This window comes from Oncorhynchus tshawytscha, linkage group LG10 (assembly GCF_018296145.1).
Source record: "Oncorhynchus tshawytscha isolate Ot180627B linkage group LG10, Otsh_v2.0, whole genome shotgun sequence".
Taxonomy (NCBI): domain Eukaryota; kingdom Metazoa; phylum Chordata; class Actinopteri; order Salmoniformes; family Salmonidae; genus Oncorhynchus; species Oncorhynchus tshawytscha.
In genome coordinates, this window is record NC_056438.1 from 40,069,009 (window position 1) to 40,084,088 (window position 15,080).

At 41.0% G+C, this 15,080-nt stretch overlaps 1 protein-coding gene across 1 annotated transcript in view; it reads right to left on the reverse strand.

The window, feature by feature from the left end:
• Positions 1-5,435: 5,435 nt before the first annotated feature.
• fam49ba (family with sequence similarity 49 member Ba) overlaps positions 5,436-15,080 on the reverse strand; it is a 50,307-nt gene continuing 40,662 nt past the window's right edge. Inside the window, exons 6-11 of the mRNA XM_024403517.2 lie at positions 10,880-10,957; positions 8,073-8,189; positions 7,598-7,677; positions 7,193-7,319; positions 6,694-6,764; positions 5,436-5,935 (exon numbers count right to left, since the gene is read on the reverse strand). Coding sequence (XP_024259285.1) covers positions 5,866-5,935; positions 6,694-6,764; positions 7,193-7,319; positions 7,598-7,677; positions 8,073-8,189; positions 10,880-10,957 — 543 coding nt within the window. The 3' untranslated portion in view covers positions 5,436-5,865. The remainder of the gene's footprint in view (positions 5,936-6,693; positions 6,765-7,192; positions 7,320-7,597; positions 7,678-8,072; positions 8,190-10,879; positions 10,958-15,080) is intronic.

A 15,080-nucleotide genomic window follows, 5' to 3' on the forward strand; every position in this document is an offset into this window, starting at 1 on the left:
TGTTGGGGCTAGGGTGGCACAAGGAGTTCCCTGAAGGGAACACGACCTCCCATTCAGCTGATAAAAATATTATTTCGAAATATTTAACTGTCACACATTAACAAGTCCAATACAGCAAATGAAAGATAAACATCTTGTTAATCTACCCATCGTGTCCGATTTTTAAAAATGTTTTACAGCGAAAACACAACATATATTTATGTTAGATGACCACCAAATTCAAAAACACACAGAGCGATATTTCACAGTCACAAAAGCATAAATATAGATAAAATGAATCCCTAACCTTTGATTATCTCCATCAGATGACACTCATAGGACATCATGTTATACATGTATTGTGTGTTTTGTTCGATAATGTGCATATATATATATATATATATATATATATATATAAAAAATCTCAGTTTACATTGGCGCGTTACGTGCAGTAATGTTTTGATTCCAAAACATCCAGTGATTTTGCAGAAATACTCACAATAAACATTGATAAAAGATGCAAGTGTTATTCACAGAATTAAAGATAAATGTATCCCCTATGCAACCGCTGTCAGATTTCAAAATTTTTTTTAAAGAAAAAGAATAATCTGAGAACGGCTCTCAGAACCCAAAGAAATAGCCGCCATTTTGGCGTCAACAGAAGCTACAAAAAACACTATAAATATTCACTTACCTTTGAATATCTTCATCAGAAGGCAGTTCCAGGAATCCCAGTTCGACAATAAATGACTGATTTGCTCCATAAAGTTCCAAAAAGCCCATAATTTAGCCACTTGTTGTTAGCTTGTTCAGCCCAGCATTCAATCCTCAAAAAGCACGAGCAATTCCTCCAGACAAAAACTCAAAAAGTTCCGTTACAGGTCGTAGAAACAAGTCAAATGATGTATGCAATCCATATTTAGGATGTTTTAAACATTAATCAGCAATAAGGTTACAACCGGATAATTTCATTGTCTGAAGAAAAGCATAGGAACGCAAGAACACTCTCTTGTGACCGCTTGTAATGAGACCGAGGCTTTCTGCCAGACCACCCACCCAAAGAGCTATTATGAGCCCCTCCTTCATAGTAGAATCATACAACCAGAATCTAAAGACGGTGACATCTTGTGGAAGCCCTAGGAAGTGCATTCTCATCCATATCTAAGGTGGACATCCAATGGCACTGTATTCTAAATTGAGTTCTCACTTCCTGTTTGGATTTCTTCTCAGGTTTTTGTCTGCCATATGAGTTCTGTTATACTCACAGACATAATTCAAACAAAAAATATTTTAAATAAATTCATTAAAAATCCTACAATGTGATTTTCTGGATTTTTTATTCTCATTTTGTCTGTCATAGTTGAAGTGTACCTATGATGAAAATTACAGGCCTCTCTCATCTTTTTAAGTGGGAGAACTTGCAAAATTGGTGTCTTTGCCCCACTGTATAAAAGCAACAGATACCATTAATAAGAAGGGGCTAGAAGCGTCTTATATGGTGAGCTACCAAGTGGCTGGGACAGGCAAGCCCCATACTATTGTGGAGGACTTAATTCTTCCTGCTGCCGCGGATATGGCTGGGTCAATAATGGGGAGAAAAGGCCCAACAAACTACAGACAATTCCTTCATCAAACAACACTGTTTAATGACGCATCAGTGACATGGCGGGAGATGTTTTGAAAGTTACTGTGTCACATACAAGCCAGTGAGTTCTATGCGTTCCAGCTGGATGAGTCAACAGATGTGGCGGGCCTGGCACAGATCCTGGTATATTCTGAGCCGGTCATGGGTGCATCTCAGGTCCTAAACGATATCATAACCGCCATCGATAAAAGACAGGACTGTGCAGCCGTCTTCATCGACCTGGCCAAGGCTTTCGACTCTGTCAATCACCGCATTGTGATCAGCAGACTCAACAGCCTTGGTTTCTCAAATGACTGCCTCACCTGGTTCACCAACTGCTTCTCAGATAGAGTTCAGTGTGTCAAATCGGAGGGCCTGTTGTCCTGGACCTCTGACAAACTGGCCCATCTATAGGGGTGCCACAAGGTTTAATTCTCGGGCCGACTCTTTTCACTGTATACATCAATGATGTCGCTCTTGCTGCTGGTGATTCTCTGATCCACCTCTACGCAGACGACATCATTCTGTATATGTTTGGCTCTTCTTTGGACACTGTGTTAACTAACCTCCAAACAAGTTTTAATGCCATACAACACTCCTTCCGTGGCCTCCAGGTGCTCTTAAATGCTAGTAAAACTAATGCATGTTCTTCAACCAATTGCTGCCCGCACCAACGATGCTGCTTTCATTTACAACTGCGACCTGGCCAAGACAAAGCAAAGCATATGTACATATTTACCTCAATTACATTATACCCCTGCACATGGACATGGTAGCGGTGACCCGTGCCTATAGCCACGTTATCGTTACTCATTGTGGAATTTTTTTCTTCTACTATATATCATTTTTTTCTCTCTGCATTATCGGGAATGGCTCGTAAGTAAGCATTTCACTGTTAGTCCACGCCTTTTGTTTAATTTGAATTGATTTGAAAAGAACATCTCGCTCTGGCTAAGAAGACTTCAAGACTGGTTGCTGTTTTTGATGGGACAATTCTAAATGACAAGGAGGATAATCCTTCTGTGTTCTATGAGACTGGGCTTCTCTACAGTAGCTACTGAGGGTACTACCTTGGACCACTTTCCTTTATTAACACATCCCACCAACGAACTTGTTCTACATCATCGGAGGCACAGTGGAATCGAGTTAGAAGTAGCAGAGGATTTTGTCACATGGAATGCCGCTGGAGAGACGAAGCAGGTACGGGGAGTAAAACATTTAATAAATAACGCACAAGGAACGAGACAGGAAACAGCAAACAGGTAACGCAAACAAAAAACTATTAATGCAGAAGGCGGGAACAGAGCTGGGGAACAGACAAATATAGGGGAGGTAATAAACAGGTGATTGAGTGAGTCCAGGTGAGTCCAATATCGCTGATGCGCATGACGAGGGAAGGCAGGTGTGCGTAATGGATGAAAGGACCTATATCTATCCTACCGTGCCTTTCTAAGGTCTTCGAAAGCCAAGTCAACAAACAGATTACCGACCATTTCGAATCTCACCATACCTTCTCTGCTATGCAATCTGGTTTCAGAGCTGGTCATGGGTGCACCTCAGCCACGCTCAAGGTCCTAAACGATATCTTAACCGCCATCGATAAGAAACATTACTGTGCAGCCGTATTCATTGATCTGGCCAAGGCTTTCGACTCTGTCAATCACCACATCCTCATCGGCAGACTCGACAGCCTTGGTTTCTCAAATAATTGCCTCGCCTGGTTCACCAACTACTTCTCTGATAGAGTTCAGTGTGTCAAATCGGAGGGTCTGCTGTCCGGACCTCTGGCAGTCTCTATGGGGGTGCCACAGGGTTCAATTCTTGGACCGACTCTCTTCTCTGTATACATCAATGAGGTCGCTCTTGCTGCTGGTGAGTCCCTGATCCACCTCTACGCAGACGACACCATTCTGTATACTTCCGGCCCTTCTTTGGACACTGTGTTAACAACCCTCCAGGCAAGCTTCAATGCCATACAACTCTCCTTCCGTGGCCTCCAATTGCTCTTAAATACAAGTAAAACTAAATGCATGCTCTTCAACCGATCGCTACCTGCACCTACCAGCCTGTCCAACATCACTACTCTGGACGGCTCTGACTTAGAATACGTGGACAACTACAAATACTGTCTGGTTAGACTGTAAACTCTCCTTCCAGACCCATATCAAACATCTCCAATCCAAAGTTAAATCTAGAATTGGCTTCCTATTTCGCAACAAAGCATCCTTCACTCATGCTGCCAAACATACCCTTGTAAAACTGACCATCCTACCAGTCCTCGACTTTGGCGATGTCATTTACAAAATAGCCTCCAATACCCTACTCAACAAATTGGATGCAGTCTATCACAGTGCAATCCGTTTTATCACCAAAGCCCCATATACTACCCACCATTGCGACCTGTACGCTCTCGTTGGCTGGCCCTCGCTTCATACTCGTCGCCAAACCCACTGGCTCCATGTCATCTACAAGACCCTGCTAGGTAAAGTCCCCCCTTATCTCAGCTCGCTGGTCACCATAGCATCTCTCACCTGTAGCACACGCTCCAGCAGGTATATCTCTCTAGTCACCCCCAAAACCAATTCTTTCTTTGGCCGCCTCTCCTTCCAGTTCTCTGCTGCCAATGACTGGAACGAACTACAAAAATCTCTGAAACTGGAAACACTTATCTCCCTCACTAGCTTTAAGCACCAACTGTCAGAGCAGCTCACAGATTACTGCACCTGTACATAGCCCACCTATAATTTAGCCCAAACAACTACCTCTTTCCCAACTGTATTTAATTTTTATTTATTTATTTATTTTGCTCCTTTGCACCCCATTATTTTTATTTCTACTTTGCACATTCTTCCATTGCAAAACTACCATTCCAGTGTTTTACTTGCTATATTGTATTTACTTTGCCACCATGGCCTTTTTTGCCTTTACCTCCCTTCTCACCTCATTTGCTCACATTGTATATAGACTTGTTTATACTGTATTATTGACTGTATGTTTGTTTTACTCCATGTGTAACTCTGTGTCGTTGTATCTGTCGAACTGCTTTGCTTTATCTTGGCCAGGTCGCAATTGTAAATGAGAACTTGTTCTCAACTTGCCTACCTGGTTAAATAAAGGTAAAATAAAAATAAATTAAAAAGCGCAAGGGGGGGAGAGCGGAAGCAGACGTGACACATTTGCGGTTCTCAAACTGTTTTACAGCTCTGAGCCCCAAGCAGATCTTGTCTGCTAAATGAACTAGTGTAGCCCACAGCCACTTGGCATAGACAGATCAGAAGGACAACTCAAAAGTATGCTATTCTGTTCTTCTGAAATAGACTACATTTTCTTATCATGTTTCTTATAAATAAATAATGGATATATCGTGAAGGTGTAGGCTATATTACATGGATTGATTAGACTTCGCAAAATGTAGATGTTCTAAAGGTCTGCATTAGTGGCTTGTTAGGCTATGTGTGAAAGCCAGGAGATGCTAAATGTATTTGTTAATTAATGGTCAATTACCATGAGACTGACAGTTATTTGCTTGACAGTCACCGGCTGACTAAATGTTGTGAACGCCACAGCCCTAGTTGTGTCAATGCCAGGCTATAAAATAAAGTGTTACCAAATGATCTATTAATCCTACATAATTTCATAAGAACTACTAGATGGCCTAGGACTGCGATTCTGAGAAAGAGTTTCCCAAACTGTTCATGTTTCTCATGGGGTTGTAGGGTGTGGTATTCATAAGGGAAATAGTTTGTACTTAAATAGTGAGGTAAGAGTCAGTAATGGTGACACATTATTTGAACCCGTAAATCTATTAAGAAATAAGTGATCAGAGAAAAGCTTTAGAAAAATCACAAAAGCTTTATTTTCCCTCTCACATGAATTGTCATTGAAAAATAACTTGACATTATATTATACAAATACTGTAAAACTCCCCCTGTAAAAATTCTAATACAAGATTTATGCTGCCATCATATAAAATGAAGTCCCTTGAGCAGTATCTTCTTCAATAAAGTACCTCATACTGTGAAATTGTTACAAATTATTATTGTTTCAGTCAAAATGTTCCAGTGAAATGACTTTCCTTACTGATCCACAAATGTCCAGACATCCAGCTGGTGAGACACTAAGTCAGTAGCTGCTACTTGATATGGCCTTGTTACATGAATGATTTCTTTACAACAGTACCAAACATGGTGCCTCTCACTGGAAATAGAAGATCATCCCTATTCCAGAAACTACAGAACGTTGGATGCTATTTAAACATTCTCTCAGTTAACTTGCAACATATTTTTGATTTGCTTGGAGGTAGTCTCGTCATTCAGATGTTTTGTTGTGTACCTGAACGTGAAGAAAGAGAGTACAGTCTGAACATCTATTCAAAACAACTCTAGTGTTACCTAAAAACAATATTAACAGTAGATTGCCGCTAAATGGTATAAATCATCTTAACATCCACATATTTGCTCTGAAGAATTGCTGAGTCATTTGATGTACTGATGGAAAGGTCTGGACTCTAGGGTAAGATAACATAGATAAGAAAGCATTTTATTGTCTGCTTCACAGAAATGTGCCTCATAAATAAACTCCTTACAGGACATAAAAATAGATACCATACAGCATACAAAAGCATGTGGCGGGCAGGGGACTGAACAGAGTGGCTTAGTCGGTATAAAATATTATCACTTCTGGCAAAACAGTGTTCAAGAACAAATCAACAACATGCTAGTATAGTAGTGGCCTGAGGGCACACAATGTGTTATAGCTGCTGCCTTACCAGGAACTAACAGGGATCCTTAATAAATACAAATACAAACACAAACAATGTAATATAACATGGGTGGACAACTTCAGTCATGGGTGGCTGCAATGCCAAACTCTTACACATTTGATTAATCTAATCATGGTCAACTTTGAAGACCCATAAATTGGTTGATTACATGAGTCAGGTGTGTTAGTGTGGCCCTTTAACACAGAAGTTGTGACCCCTGTCATTGAAAAGTAATTTAACATGTAGTTAGCATGTAAGTACACACACACTATTATACATTCAAGATGGCAGATAACCATAGCATGTATAGGACAGAGAAGCCACTTACCTGAGAGCATTTAGCAGGCCTTCCACACTGCTTTGAGGCTGATCCTTTAAGACTTTGATGCACCCTTTCATCTATATCAAAACAAAGCCAGTTACACATGTATGGTTCCATATGTCAGTGTCCCTGTATGTATTCCTGTGGGATCCCTAGGAGGTGCACATTTTTGTTTTAGCCCAGCAGTAACACACCTGATTCAACTAATCATGAGCTGGTTGTTAGTGGATTATTTAATTTGTGTTGTTGGACTAGAACAACGTTTCCCCTCCCTGTTGATACAACAGTGATATATTAAGTCGTTTTTCAGGTATGACAACATCTGGGGCTGTATGTATTAAGCATCTCAGAGTAGGAGTGCTGATTAAGTATCAGTTTGACCTTTTAGATCACAATGAATCAGATTACATAGACAGGGGAGACCTGATCCTAGATCAGCAGTCCTGCCCTGAGACGCTTGATACATACGGCCACAATAAATGTCATAAGAACTCTGTTAACACACCTCGATCTTGGAGGACTTGACGAAGGCTCCAGCAGGGTGAACATAGTCATAAAGAATGATCACTCCCACCATCACACGCAAACAGAAGGACACAGTATCCTCGCTGGCAAAACGGCTACGGTATTCCCTGTGGACACACACAAACACGCGTGCGCAAAGACACATGTGTAGACACACAAGCGAACACACGCAGTCACATGCATGCCCCCAAACACACAGACAAACCAAAAAACAAACAGCATTTTTAGATAATGTTTAGTTTTCAAAGAAATTAAACCTCAAAGCAGATGCAACAAAGCAGACAGACTTCATGGTAGAAAGTACAGTACAGAGTCATTTGTGATCTGACTTTCTGAATGTCACAGAGGGGAAAATAAATTGGACTAGAAAAGAGGTCTGTCTCACGGAGTTTCCAGCATGACTTTGCATACGCTGGCCATCGTGCACAAGCAGTCCGTTGTGTTTTCAATGGGTAGATCTGTGTTCTGGTCAAATCAACAGAAAACACCATCTTATTGACACAGCTTTTGTAACCTTTCACATTGATGTTTTCCTAAAGCAAAACATCACTAAACGGTGCAATTTTATTTGACTGTGCGATACTGTTTAAAGAAAAACTGCTGTACGATAAGCCAGCAGATGAGAATAAAATACGTAGCTAACATATTTTGCCATGTCTGTTTTCCATGATCACTGTCAAATAAACTGATACTGTAGCTCCCTCTTTATCAGAGACAGATGATGCCCTGTTCCATTACATTTGGCAAATTACAATTCAACTAAAGTATCATCAAGTTGTCCAGTGAACTGCCTATCCAGGACTTTCACACTATGAAATAGGAGCTATTATTCTTAAACAATGTAATGCTTTTTCACTTACGTCTGAAACAAACTTTGTTGTAGCGTCGCTTAGCGTTTTCAGCATGGGCGTGGCATTGGCGTAGAACAGAGACATCCGATTGGCCAGCTCATTGTTGACTTCGTTCTCCTCCTCTGCCTGAAAGCAAAAGAGTTGGGCCAGGATTGAATCAGATCAGTGGTAACCCATGTTAGCAGACAAACACGTAGCTTTTCATGGATTTTGTTTCAGCGGTGTCTGAGATGTAACTGCGTTAGAGCTGTCAGATCGGTGACCGCATGGCTGATCTTATGGTCATTGTCACAATACAACACCGTCCTTATAACCCACAAGAGTTAGCCTGACTTTCTTGTTTAGAGCTTCTATCTAGAAATAATGACACTCAAATGTAAAATCATTAAAGAAACTGATAGGGATTTCTATCAGCCTAATTGAGGTGTAGAGTACATCATGCATTCCTGTGTTCAAACTTGTAATGTGGCTGCATGGGATTTCTACTAATGCAACTTAGTGAATCCAATGGCAATGTCCGCGATAAGTAACGTAAGGAGCCGCTTGTGTATTTGACAGCTCTAATGTAGTTATACCTCAGACACCGCCTAAACAAAAGCAATGAAAAGCTGTGTTTGTCGGCTAACATGGGTTACAGCTGATCTAATTGAATCCTGGCCTTGGTGTCTTTCAAACAAAAATAGAATTGAAAGAAGTATACAACAGGATTAGTGCTGTTAGGATGTCATAAATGTTTTATCATTCTTTAAAAAGTATTTTTAAAAGTGTTAATATAACACCATACTTCACAAGAAGGCCGGACAGAAAAACACCAGCGTCAAAACTTATGGCTATATCCTTAAATATTGCACTGAATTTTTATTTTATTTTTTACAAATATTTAATTTAGTATATAATTTCAAATTCGTATGCAAAATACAGTTGAAGTTGGAAGATTACATAGACTTAGGTTGGAGTCATTAAACATAATTTTTCAACCACGCCACAAATGTCTTGTTAACAAATTATAGTTTTGGCAAGTCGGATAGGACATCTATTTTGTACATGACACAAGTAATTTTTCCAACAATTGTTTACAGACAGATTATTTCACTTATAATTCACTGTATCACAATTCCAGTGGGTCAGAAGTTTACATGCACTAAGTTCACTGTGCCTTTAAACAGCTTGGAAAATTCAAGAAAATTATGTCATGGCTATAGAAGATTCTGATAGGCTAATTAATGTAATTTTAGTCAATTGGAGGTGTACCTGAAGGTACCACGTTCATCCGTACAAACAATAGTACGCAAGTATAAACACCATGGGACCACGCAGCCGTCATACCGCTCAGGAAGGAGACGCATTCTGTCTCCTAGAGATGAACGTACTTTGGTGCGAAAAGTGCAAATAAATCCCAGAACAACAGCAAAGGACCTTGTGAAGATGCTGGAGGAAACAGGTACAAAAATATCTATATCCACAGTAAAATGAGTTCTATATCGACATAACCTGAAAGGCCGCTCAGCAAAGAAGAAGCCACTGCTCAAAAACCGTCATTAATAGCCAGACTACGGTTTACAATTGCACATGGGGACAAAGATTGTACTTTTTGGAGAAATGTCCTCTGGTCTGATGAAACAAAAATATAACTGTTTGGCCACAATTGATATGTTTGGAGGAAAAAGGGGGAGGCTTGCAAGCCGAAGAACACCATCCCAACCGTGAAGCACGGGGGTGGCAGCATCATATTGAGGGGCTGCTTTGCTGCAGGAGGGGCTGGTGCACTTCACAAAATAGATAGCTTCATCAGGAAGGGAAATTATGTGGATATATTGAAGCAACATCTCAAGACATCAGTCAGGAAGTTAAAGCTTGGTCGCAAATGGGTCTTCCAAATGGACAATGACCCCAAGCATATTTCCAAAGTTGTGGCAAAATGGCTTAAGGACAGCAAAGTCAAGGTATTGGAGTGGCCATCACAAAGCCCTGACCTCAACCCTATAGAAAATTTGTGGGCAGAACTGAAAAAGCATGTGCGAGCAAGGAGGCCTGCAAACCTGACTCAAACCAGCTCTGTCAGGAGGAATGGGCCAAAATTCACCCAACTTATTGTGGGAAGCTTGTGGAAGGCTACCTGAAACGTTTGACCCAAGTTAAACAATTTAAAGGCAATGCTACCAAATACTAATTGACTGTACTGTATGTAAACTACCCACTGGGAATGTAATGAAAGAAATAAAAGCTAAAATAAATAATTCTCTCTACTATTATTCTGAAATGTCACATTCTTAAAATAAAGTGGTCATCCTAACTGAACTAAGACAGGGAATTTTTACTAGGTTTAAATGTCAGGAATTGTGAAAAACTGAGTTTAAATGTATTTCGCTAAGGTGTATGTAAACTTCTGACTTCAAGTGCAACTTGTAAATTTTGGGCAATTCATTCTATCAAAACTGTAATAAGACATTACACAGTCAGCACAATACTTGCTGTGCTGTTCTGCATGCATTCTACGTGTCATTTTACATGCGCTCTTCTGCCTCATTACATAGGCCCTCAAGTAATTATTCACAAGTCACATGGGCTCTTAATTGGAGACACAAGGTCAATGATCCCCCTGTCTCGTCAACGCCCATGGGGCTTTCCCTTTGACCAATGGGAGGATGAGGTGACTAATGTACTACTGTTAGAATCCATATACTGTGGGTATGTTTAACTGTGTGTGTATATACAGTATCAGTCAAAAGTTGATATGAAAAAGTATGCACTCACAAATGTAAGGCGCTCTGGATAAGAGCATCTGCTAAATGACTTAAATGTAAATGTACACTCACGGCAACATTGTTGATGCGCATGCGGTTGAGTGTTCTCCTGTAGTAGCTGAAATCATTCTGGATGGCAGGGTTCGTCATCTGTAGTAGAGGGTGCAAATGTCAACACAAAATCACTCATGATTATCTTCAATGTCCCACAGTGGGGGGTTGAGGAGGGATTGTGCCAATTTGAAATCCAGTTATTAGTACTTAGCCTGTCGTACTAGCCTATCTCCTGAACTCTGACTGTCTTGTGGCTAGTTGACTATTTAAAACAGGTGTGTTCATGCTGCGCTGGAACAAAAGTGTGACAGCAACACTTAGCTTGCTTAAAAATATATCATTCTTGTTCACAATTCATTGTATCCACTGTCTCGCAAACAAACATAACAACACTTTAGCCAGCTGCACAGACGAAATATAACAATTTGATGGCATTTCAAGCTGAGGAGTGAAATTACCAATCAATCTAGAATGGGTAACGACTAATAGGCTGGTGCTATTTATCGAACTAAAAGCTTCGCTCAACCCTAAACCTCATCTGGATCTATTATTGAATAATGTGGCTATTGAGCAAGTTGAAGAGACTAAACTGCTGGGTTTCACCCTAGATAAACCAACTGTCATGGAGAAAACATATAGCCTCAATGGTACTAAAATGGGAAGAGCTCTGTCTATGATAAGGCATTGCTCTGCTTTCTTGACATCTCAATCAACCAGACAGGTCCTACAGGCCCTAGTTTAGTCGTACCTGGACTACTGTCCAGATGTGTGGTCATGTGCTGCAAAGAAGGACATAGGCAAATTGCAGTTGGTCCAGAACAGAGCAGCATTTAGTTGTCCACATATTGCACTTAGATGTCCACGAATGTCAATGACATGCATGTCAATTTCTCCTTGCTCAAAGTTGAAGAGAGATTGACTGCATCACTATTGATCTTTGTGCAAGGTGTTGATGTGTTGAAGGTACTGACCTGTCTGTTCCAGCAGTTGGCACACAGTTTGGACACTAACTGGTATCACACACATAACCAGAGGTCTACTCACAGGTCTACTCACAGTCCCCAAATCCAGAACAGAGGCTGGGAAACACAATATTAAATAGAGCCATGGCTACATGGATGCTCTGCCACCCCAGGTAACTCAAGCTAGCAATAAAAACAGAAAAGAACGGATAAAAGAACACCTTACCAACGGAGACTGTGAAAAGACACACATTTTGATATATTTTGAATGGTATAATGTATTTTAATGTATATTATGTACTGTATATTATGTATTGCTATGTATATTATGTATTTTATATATTGTTATGTATATTATGTAATGTATTATGTTGTGCTATGTATATGATGCATTGTATTATCATGTCGTATTATGGATTGTTTTATGTTGTGTATGATGTATTGTATTATAGTGTATTGCAGTATTGCATTATGTATTGTATTATGTAGTGTTATGTATATGATGTGTTGTATTATGTATTGTATTGTGTTATGTATATTGTGTTATGTATATTGTGCATTGTATTATGTAGTCTATTATGTATTGTATAATATGTTATGTACTGTATAATATGCATTGTATTATGTAGTGTTATGCATATATTACGTATTGTATTATGTAGTGTAGTATGCAATGTTATGTATATTATGTATTGTATTATGTAGTGTTATGTACTGTATATTATGTATTGCTATGTATATTATGTATTGTTTTATATATTGTTATGTACATTATGTAATGTATTATGCATTGTATTATGTTTTTTTATTTTTTTTAATTTTATTTCACCTTTATTTAACCAGGTAGGCTAGTTGAGAACAAGTTCTCATTTGCAACTGCGACCTGGCCAAGATAAAGCATAGCAGTCTGAACAGACAAACAGAGTTACACATGGAGTAAACAATTAACAAGTCAATAACACAGTAGAAAAAAAAGGGGAGTCTATAGTCTATATACATTGTGTGCAAAAGGCATGAGGAGGTAGGCGAATAATTACAATTTTCCAGATTAACACTGGTGTGATAAATGATCAGATGGTCATGTACAGGTAGAGATATTGGTGTGCAAAAGAGCAGAAAAGTAGATAAATAAAAACAGTATGGGGATGAGGTAGGTAAAAATGGGTGGGCTATTTACCGATAGACTATGTACAGCTGCAGCGATAGCTGCTCAGATAGCAGATGTTTGAAGTTGGTGAGGGAGATAAAAGTCTCCAACTTCAGCGATTTTTGCAATTCGTTCCAGTCACAGGCAGCAGAGAACTGGAACGAAAGGCTGCCAAATGAGGTCTTGGCTTTAGGGATGATCAGTGAGATACACCTGCTGGAGAGCGTGCTACGGGTGGGTGTTGCCATCGTGACCAGTGAACTGAGATAAGGCGGAGCTTTACCTAGCATGGACTTGTAGATGACCTGGAGCCAGTGGGTCTGGCGATGAATATGTAGCGAGGGCCAGCCGACTAGAGCATAAAGGTCGCAGTGGTGGGTGGTATAAGGTGCTTTAGTGACAAAAAGGATGCCACTGTGATAAACTGCATCCAGTTTGCTGAGTAGAGTGTTGGAAGCAATTTTGTAGATGACATCGCCGAAGTCGAGGATCGGTAGGATAGTCAGTTTTAATAGGGTAAGTTTGGCGGCGTGAGTGAAGGAGGCTTTGTTGCGGAATAGAAAGCCGACTCTAGATTTGATTTTCGATTGGAGATGTTTGATATGAGTCTGGAAGGAGAGTTTACAGTCTAGCCAGACACCTAGGTACTTATAGATGTCCACATATAAAAGGTCGGAACCATCCAGGGTGGTGATGCTAGTCAGGCGTGGGGGTGTAGGCAGCGAACGGTTGAAAAGCATGCATTTGGTTTTACTAGCGTTTAAGAGCAGTTGGAGGCCACGGAAGGAGTGTTGTATGGCATTGAAGCTCGTTTGGAGGTTAGATAGCACAGTGTCCAAGGACGGGCCGGAAGTATACAGAATGGTGTCGTCTGCGTAGAGGTGGATCAGGGAATCGCCTGCAGCAAGAGCAACATCATTGATATATATACAGAGAAAAGAGTCGGCCTGAGAATTGAACCCTGTGGCACCCCAATAGAGACTGCCAGAGGACCGGACAGCATGCCCTCCGATTTGACACACTGAACTCTGTCTGCAAAGTAGTTGGTGAACCAGGCAAGACAGTCATCCGAAAAACCGAGGCTACTGAGTCTGCCGATAAGAATATGGTGATTGACAGAGTCGAAAGCCTTGGCAAGGTCGATGAAGACGGCTGCACAGTACTGTCTTTTATCGATGGCGGTTATGATATCGTTTAGTACCTTGAGCGTGGCTGAGGTGCACCCGTGACTGGCTCGGAAACCAGATTGCACAGCGGAGAAGGTACGGTGGGATTCGAGATGGTCAGTGACCTGTTTGTTGACTTGGCTTTCGAAGACCATAGAAAGGCAGGGTAGGATCGATATAGGTCTGTAACAGTTTGGGTCCAGGGTGTCTCCCCCTTTGAAGAGGGGGATGACTGCGGCAGCTTTCCAATCCTTGGGGATCTCAGCCGATATGAAAGAGAGGTTGAACAGGCTGGTAATAGGGGTTGCGACAATGGCGGCGGATAGTTTCAGAAATAGAGGGTCCAGATTGTCAAGCCCAGCTGATTTGTACGGGTCCAGGTTTTGCAGCTCTTTCAGAACATCTGCTATCTGGATTTGGGTAAAGGAGAACCTGGAGAGGCTTGGGCGAGTAGCTGCGGGGGGGGGCGGAGCTGTTGGCCGAGGTTGGAGTAGCCAGGCGGAAGGCATGGCCAGCCGTTGAGAAATGCTTGTTGAAGTTTTCGATAATCATGGATTTATCGGTGGTGACCGTGTTACCTAGCCTCAGTGCAGTGGGCAGCTGGGAGGAGGTGCTCTTGTTCTCCATGGACTTCACAGTGTCCCAGAACTTTTTGGAGTTGGAGCTACAGGATGCAAATTTCTGCCTGAAGAAGCTGGCCTTAGCTTTCCTGACTGACTGCGTGTATTGGTTCCTGACTTCCCTGAACAGTTGCATATCGCGGGGACTATTCGATGCTATTGCAGTCCGCCACAGGATGTTTTTGTGCTGGTCGAGGGCAGTCAGGTCTGGAGTGAACCAAGGGCTATATCTGTTCTTAGTTCTGCATTTTTTGAACGGAGCATGCTTACCTAAAATGGTGAGGAAGTTACTTTTAAAGAATGACCAGGCATCCTCAACTGACG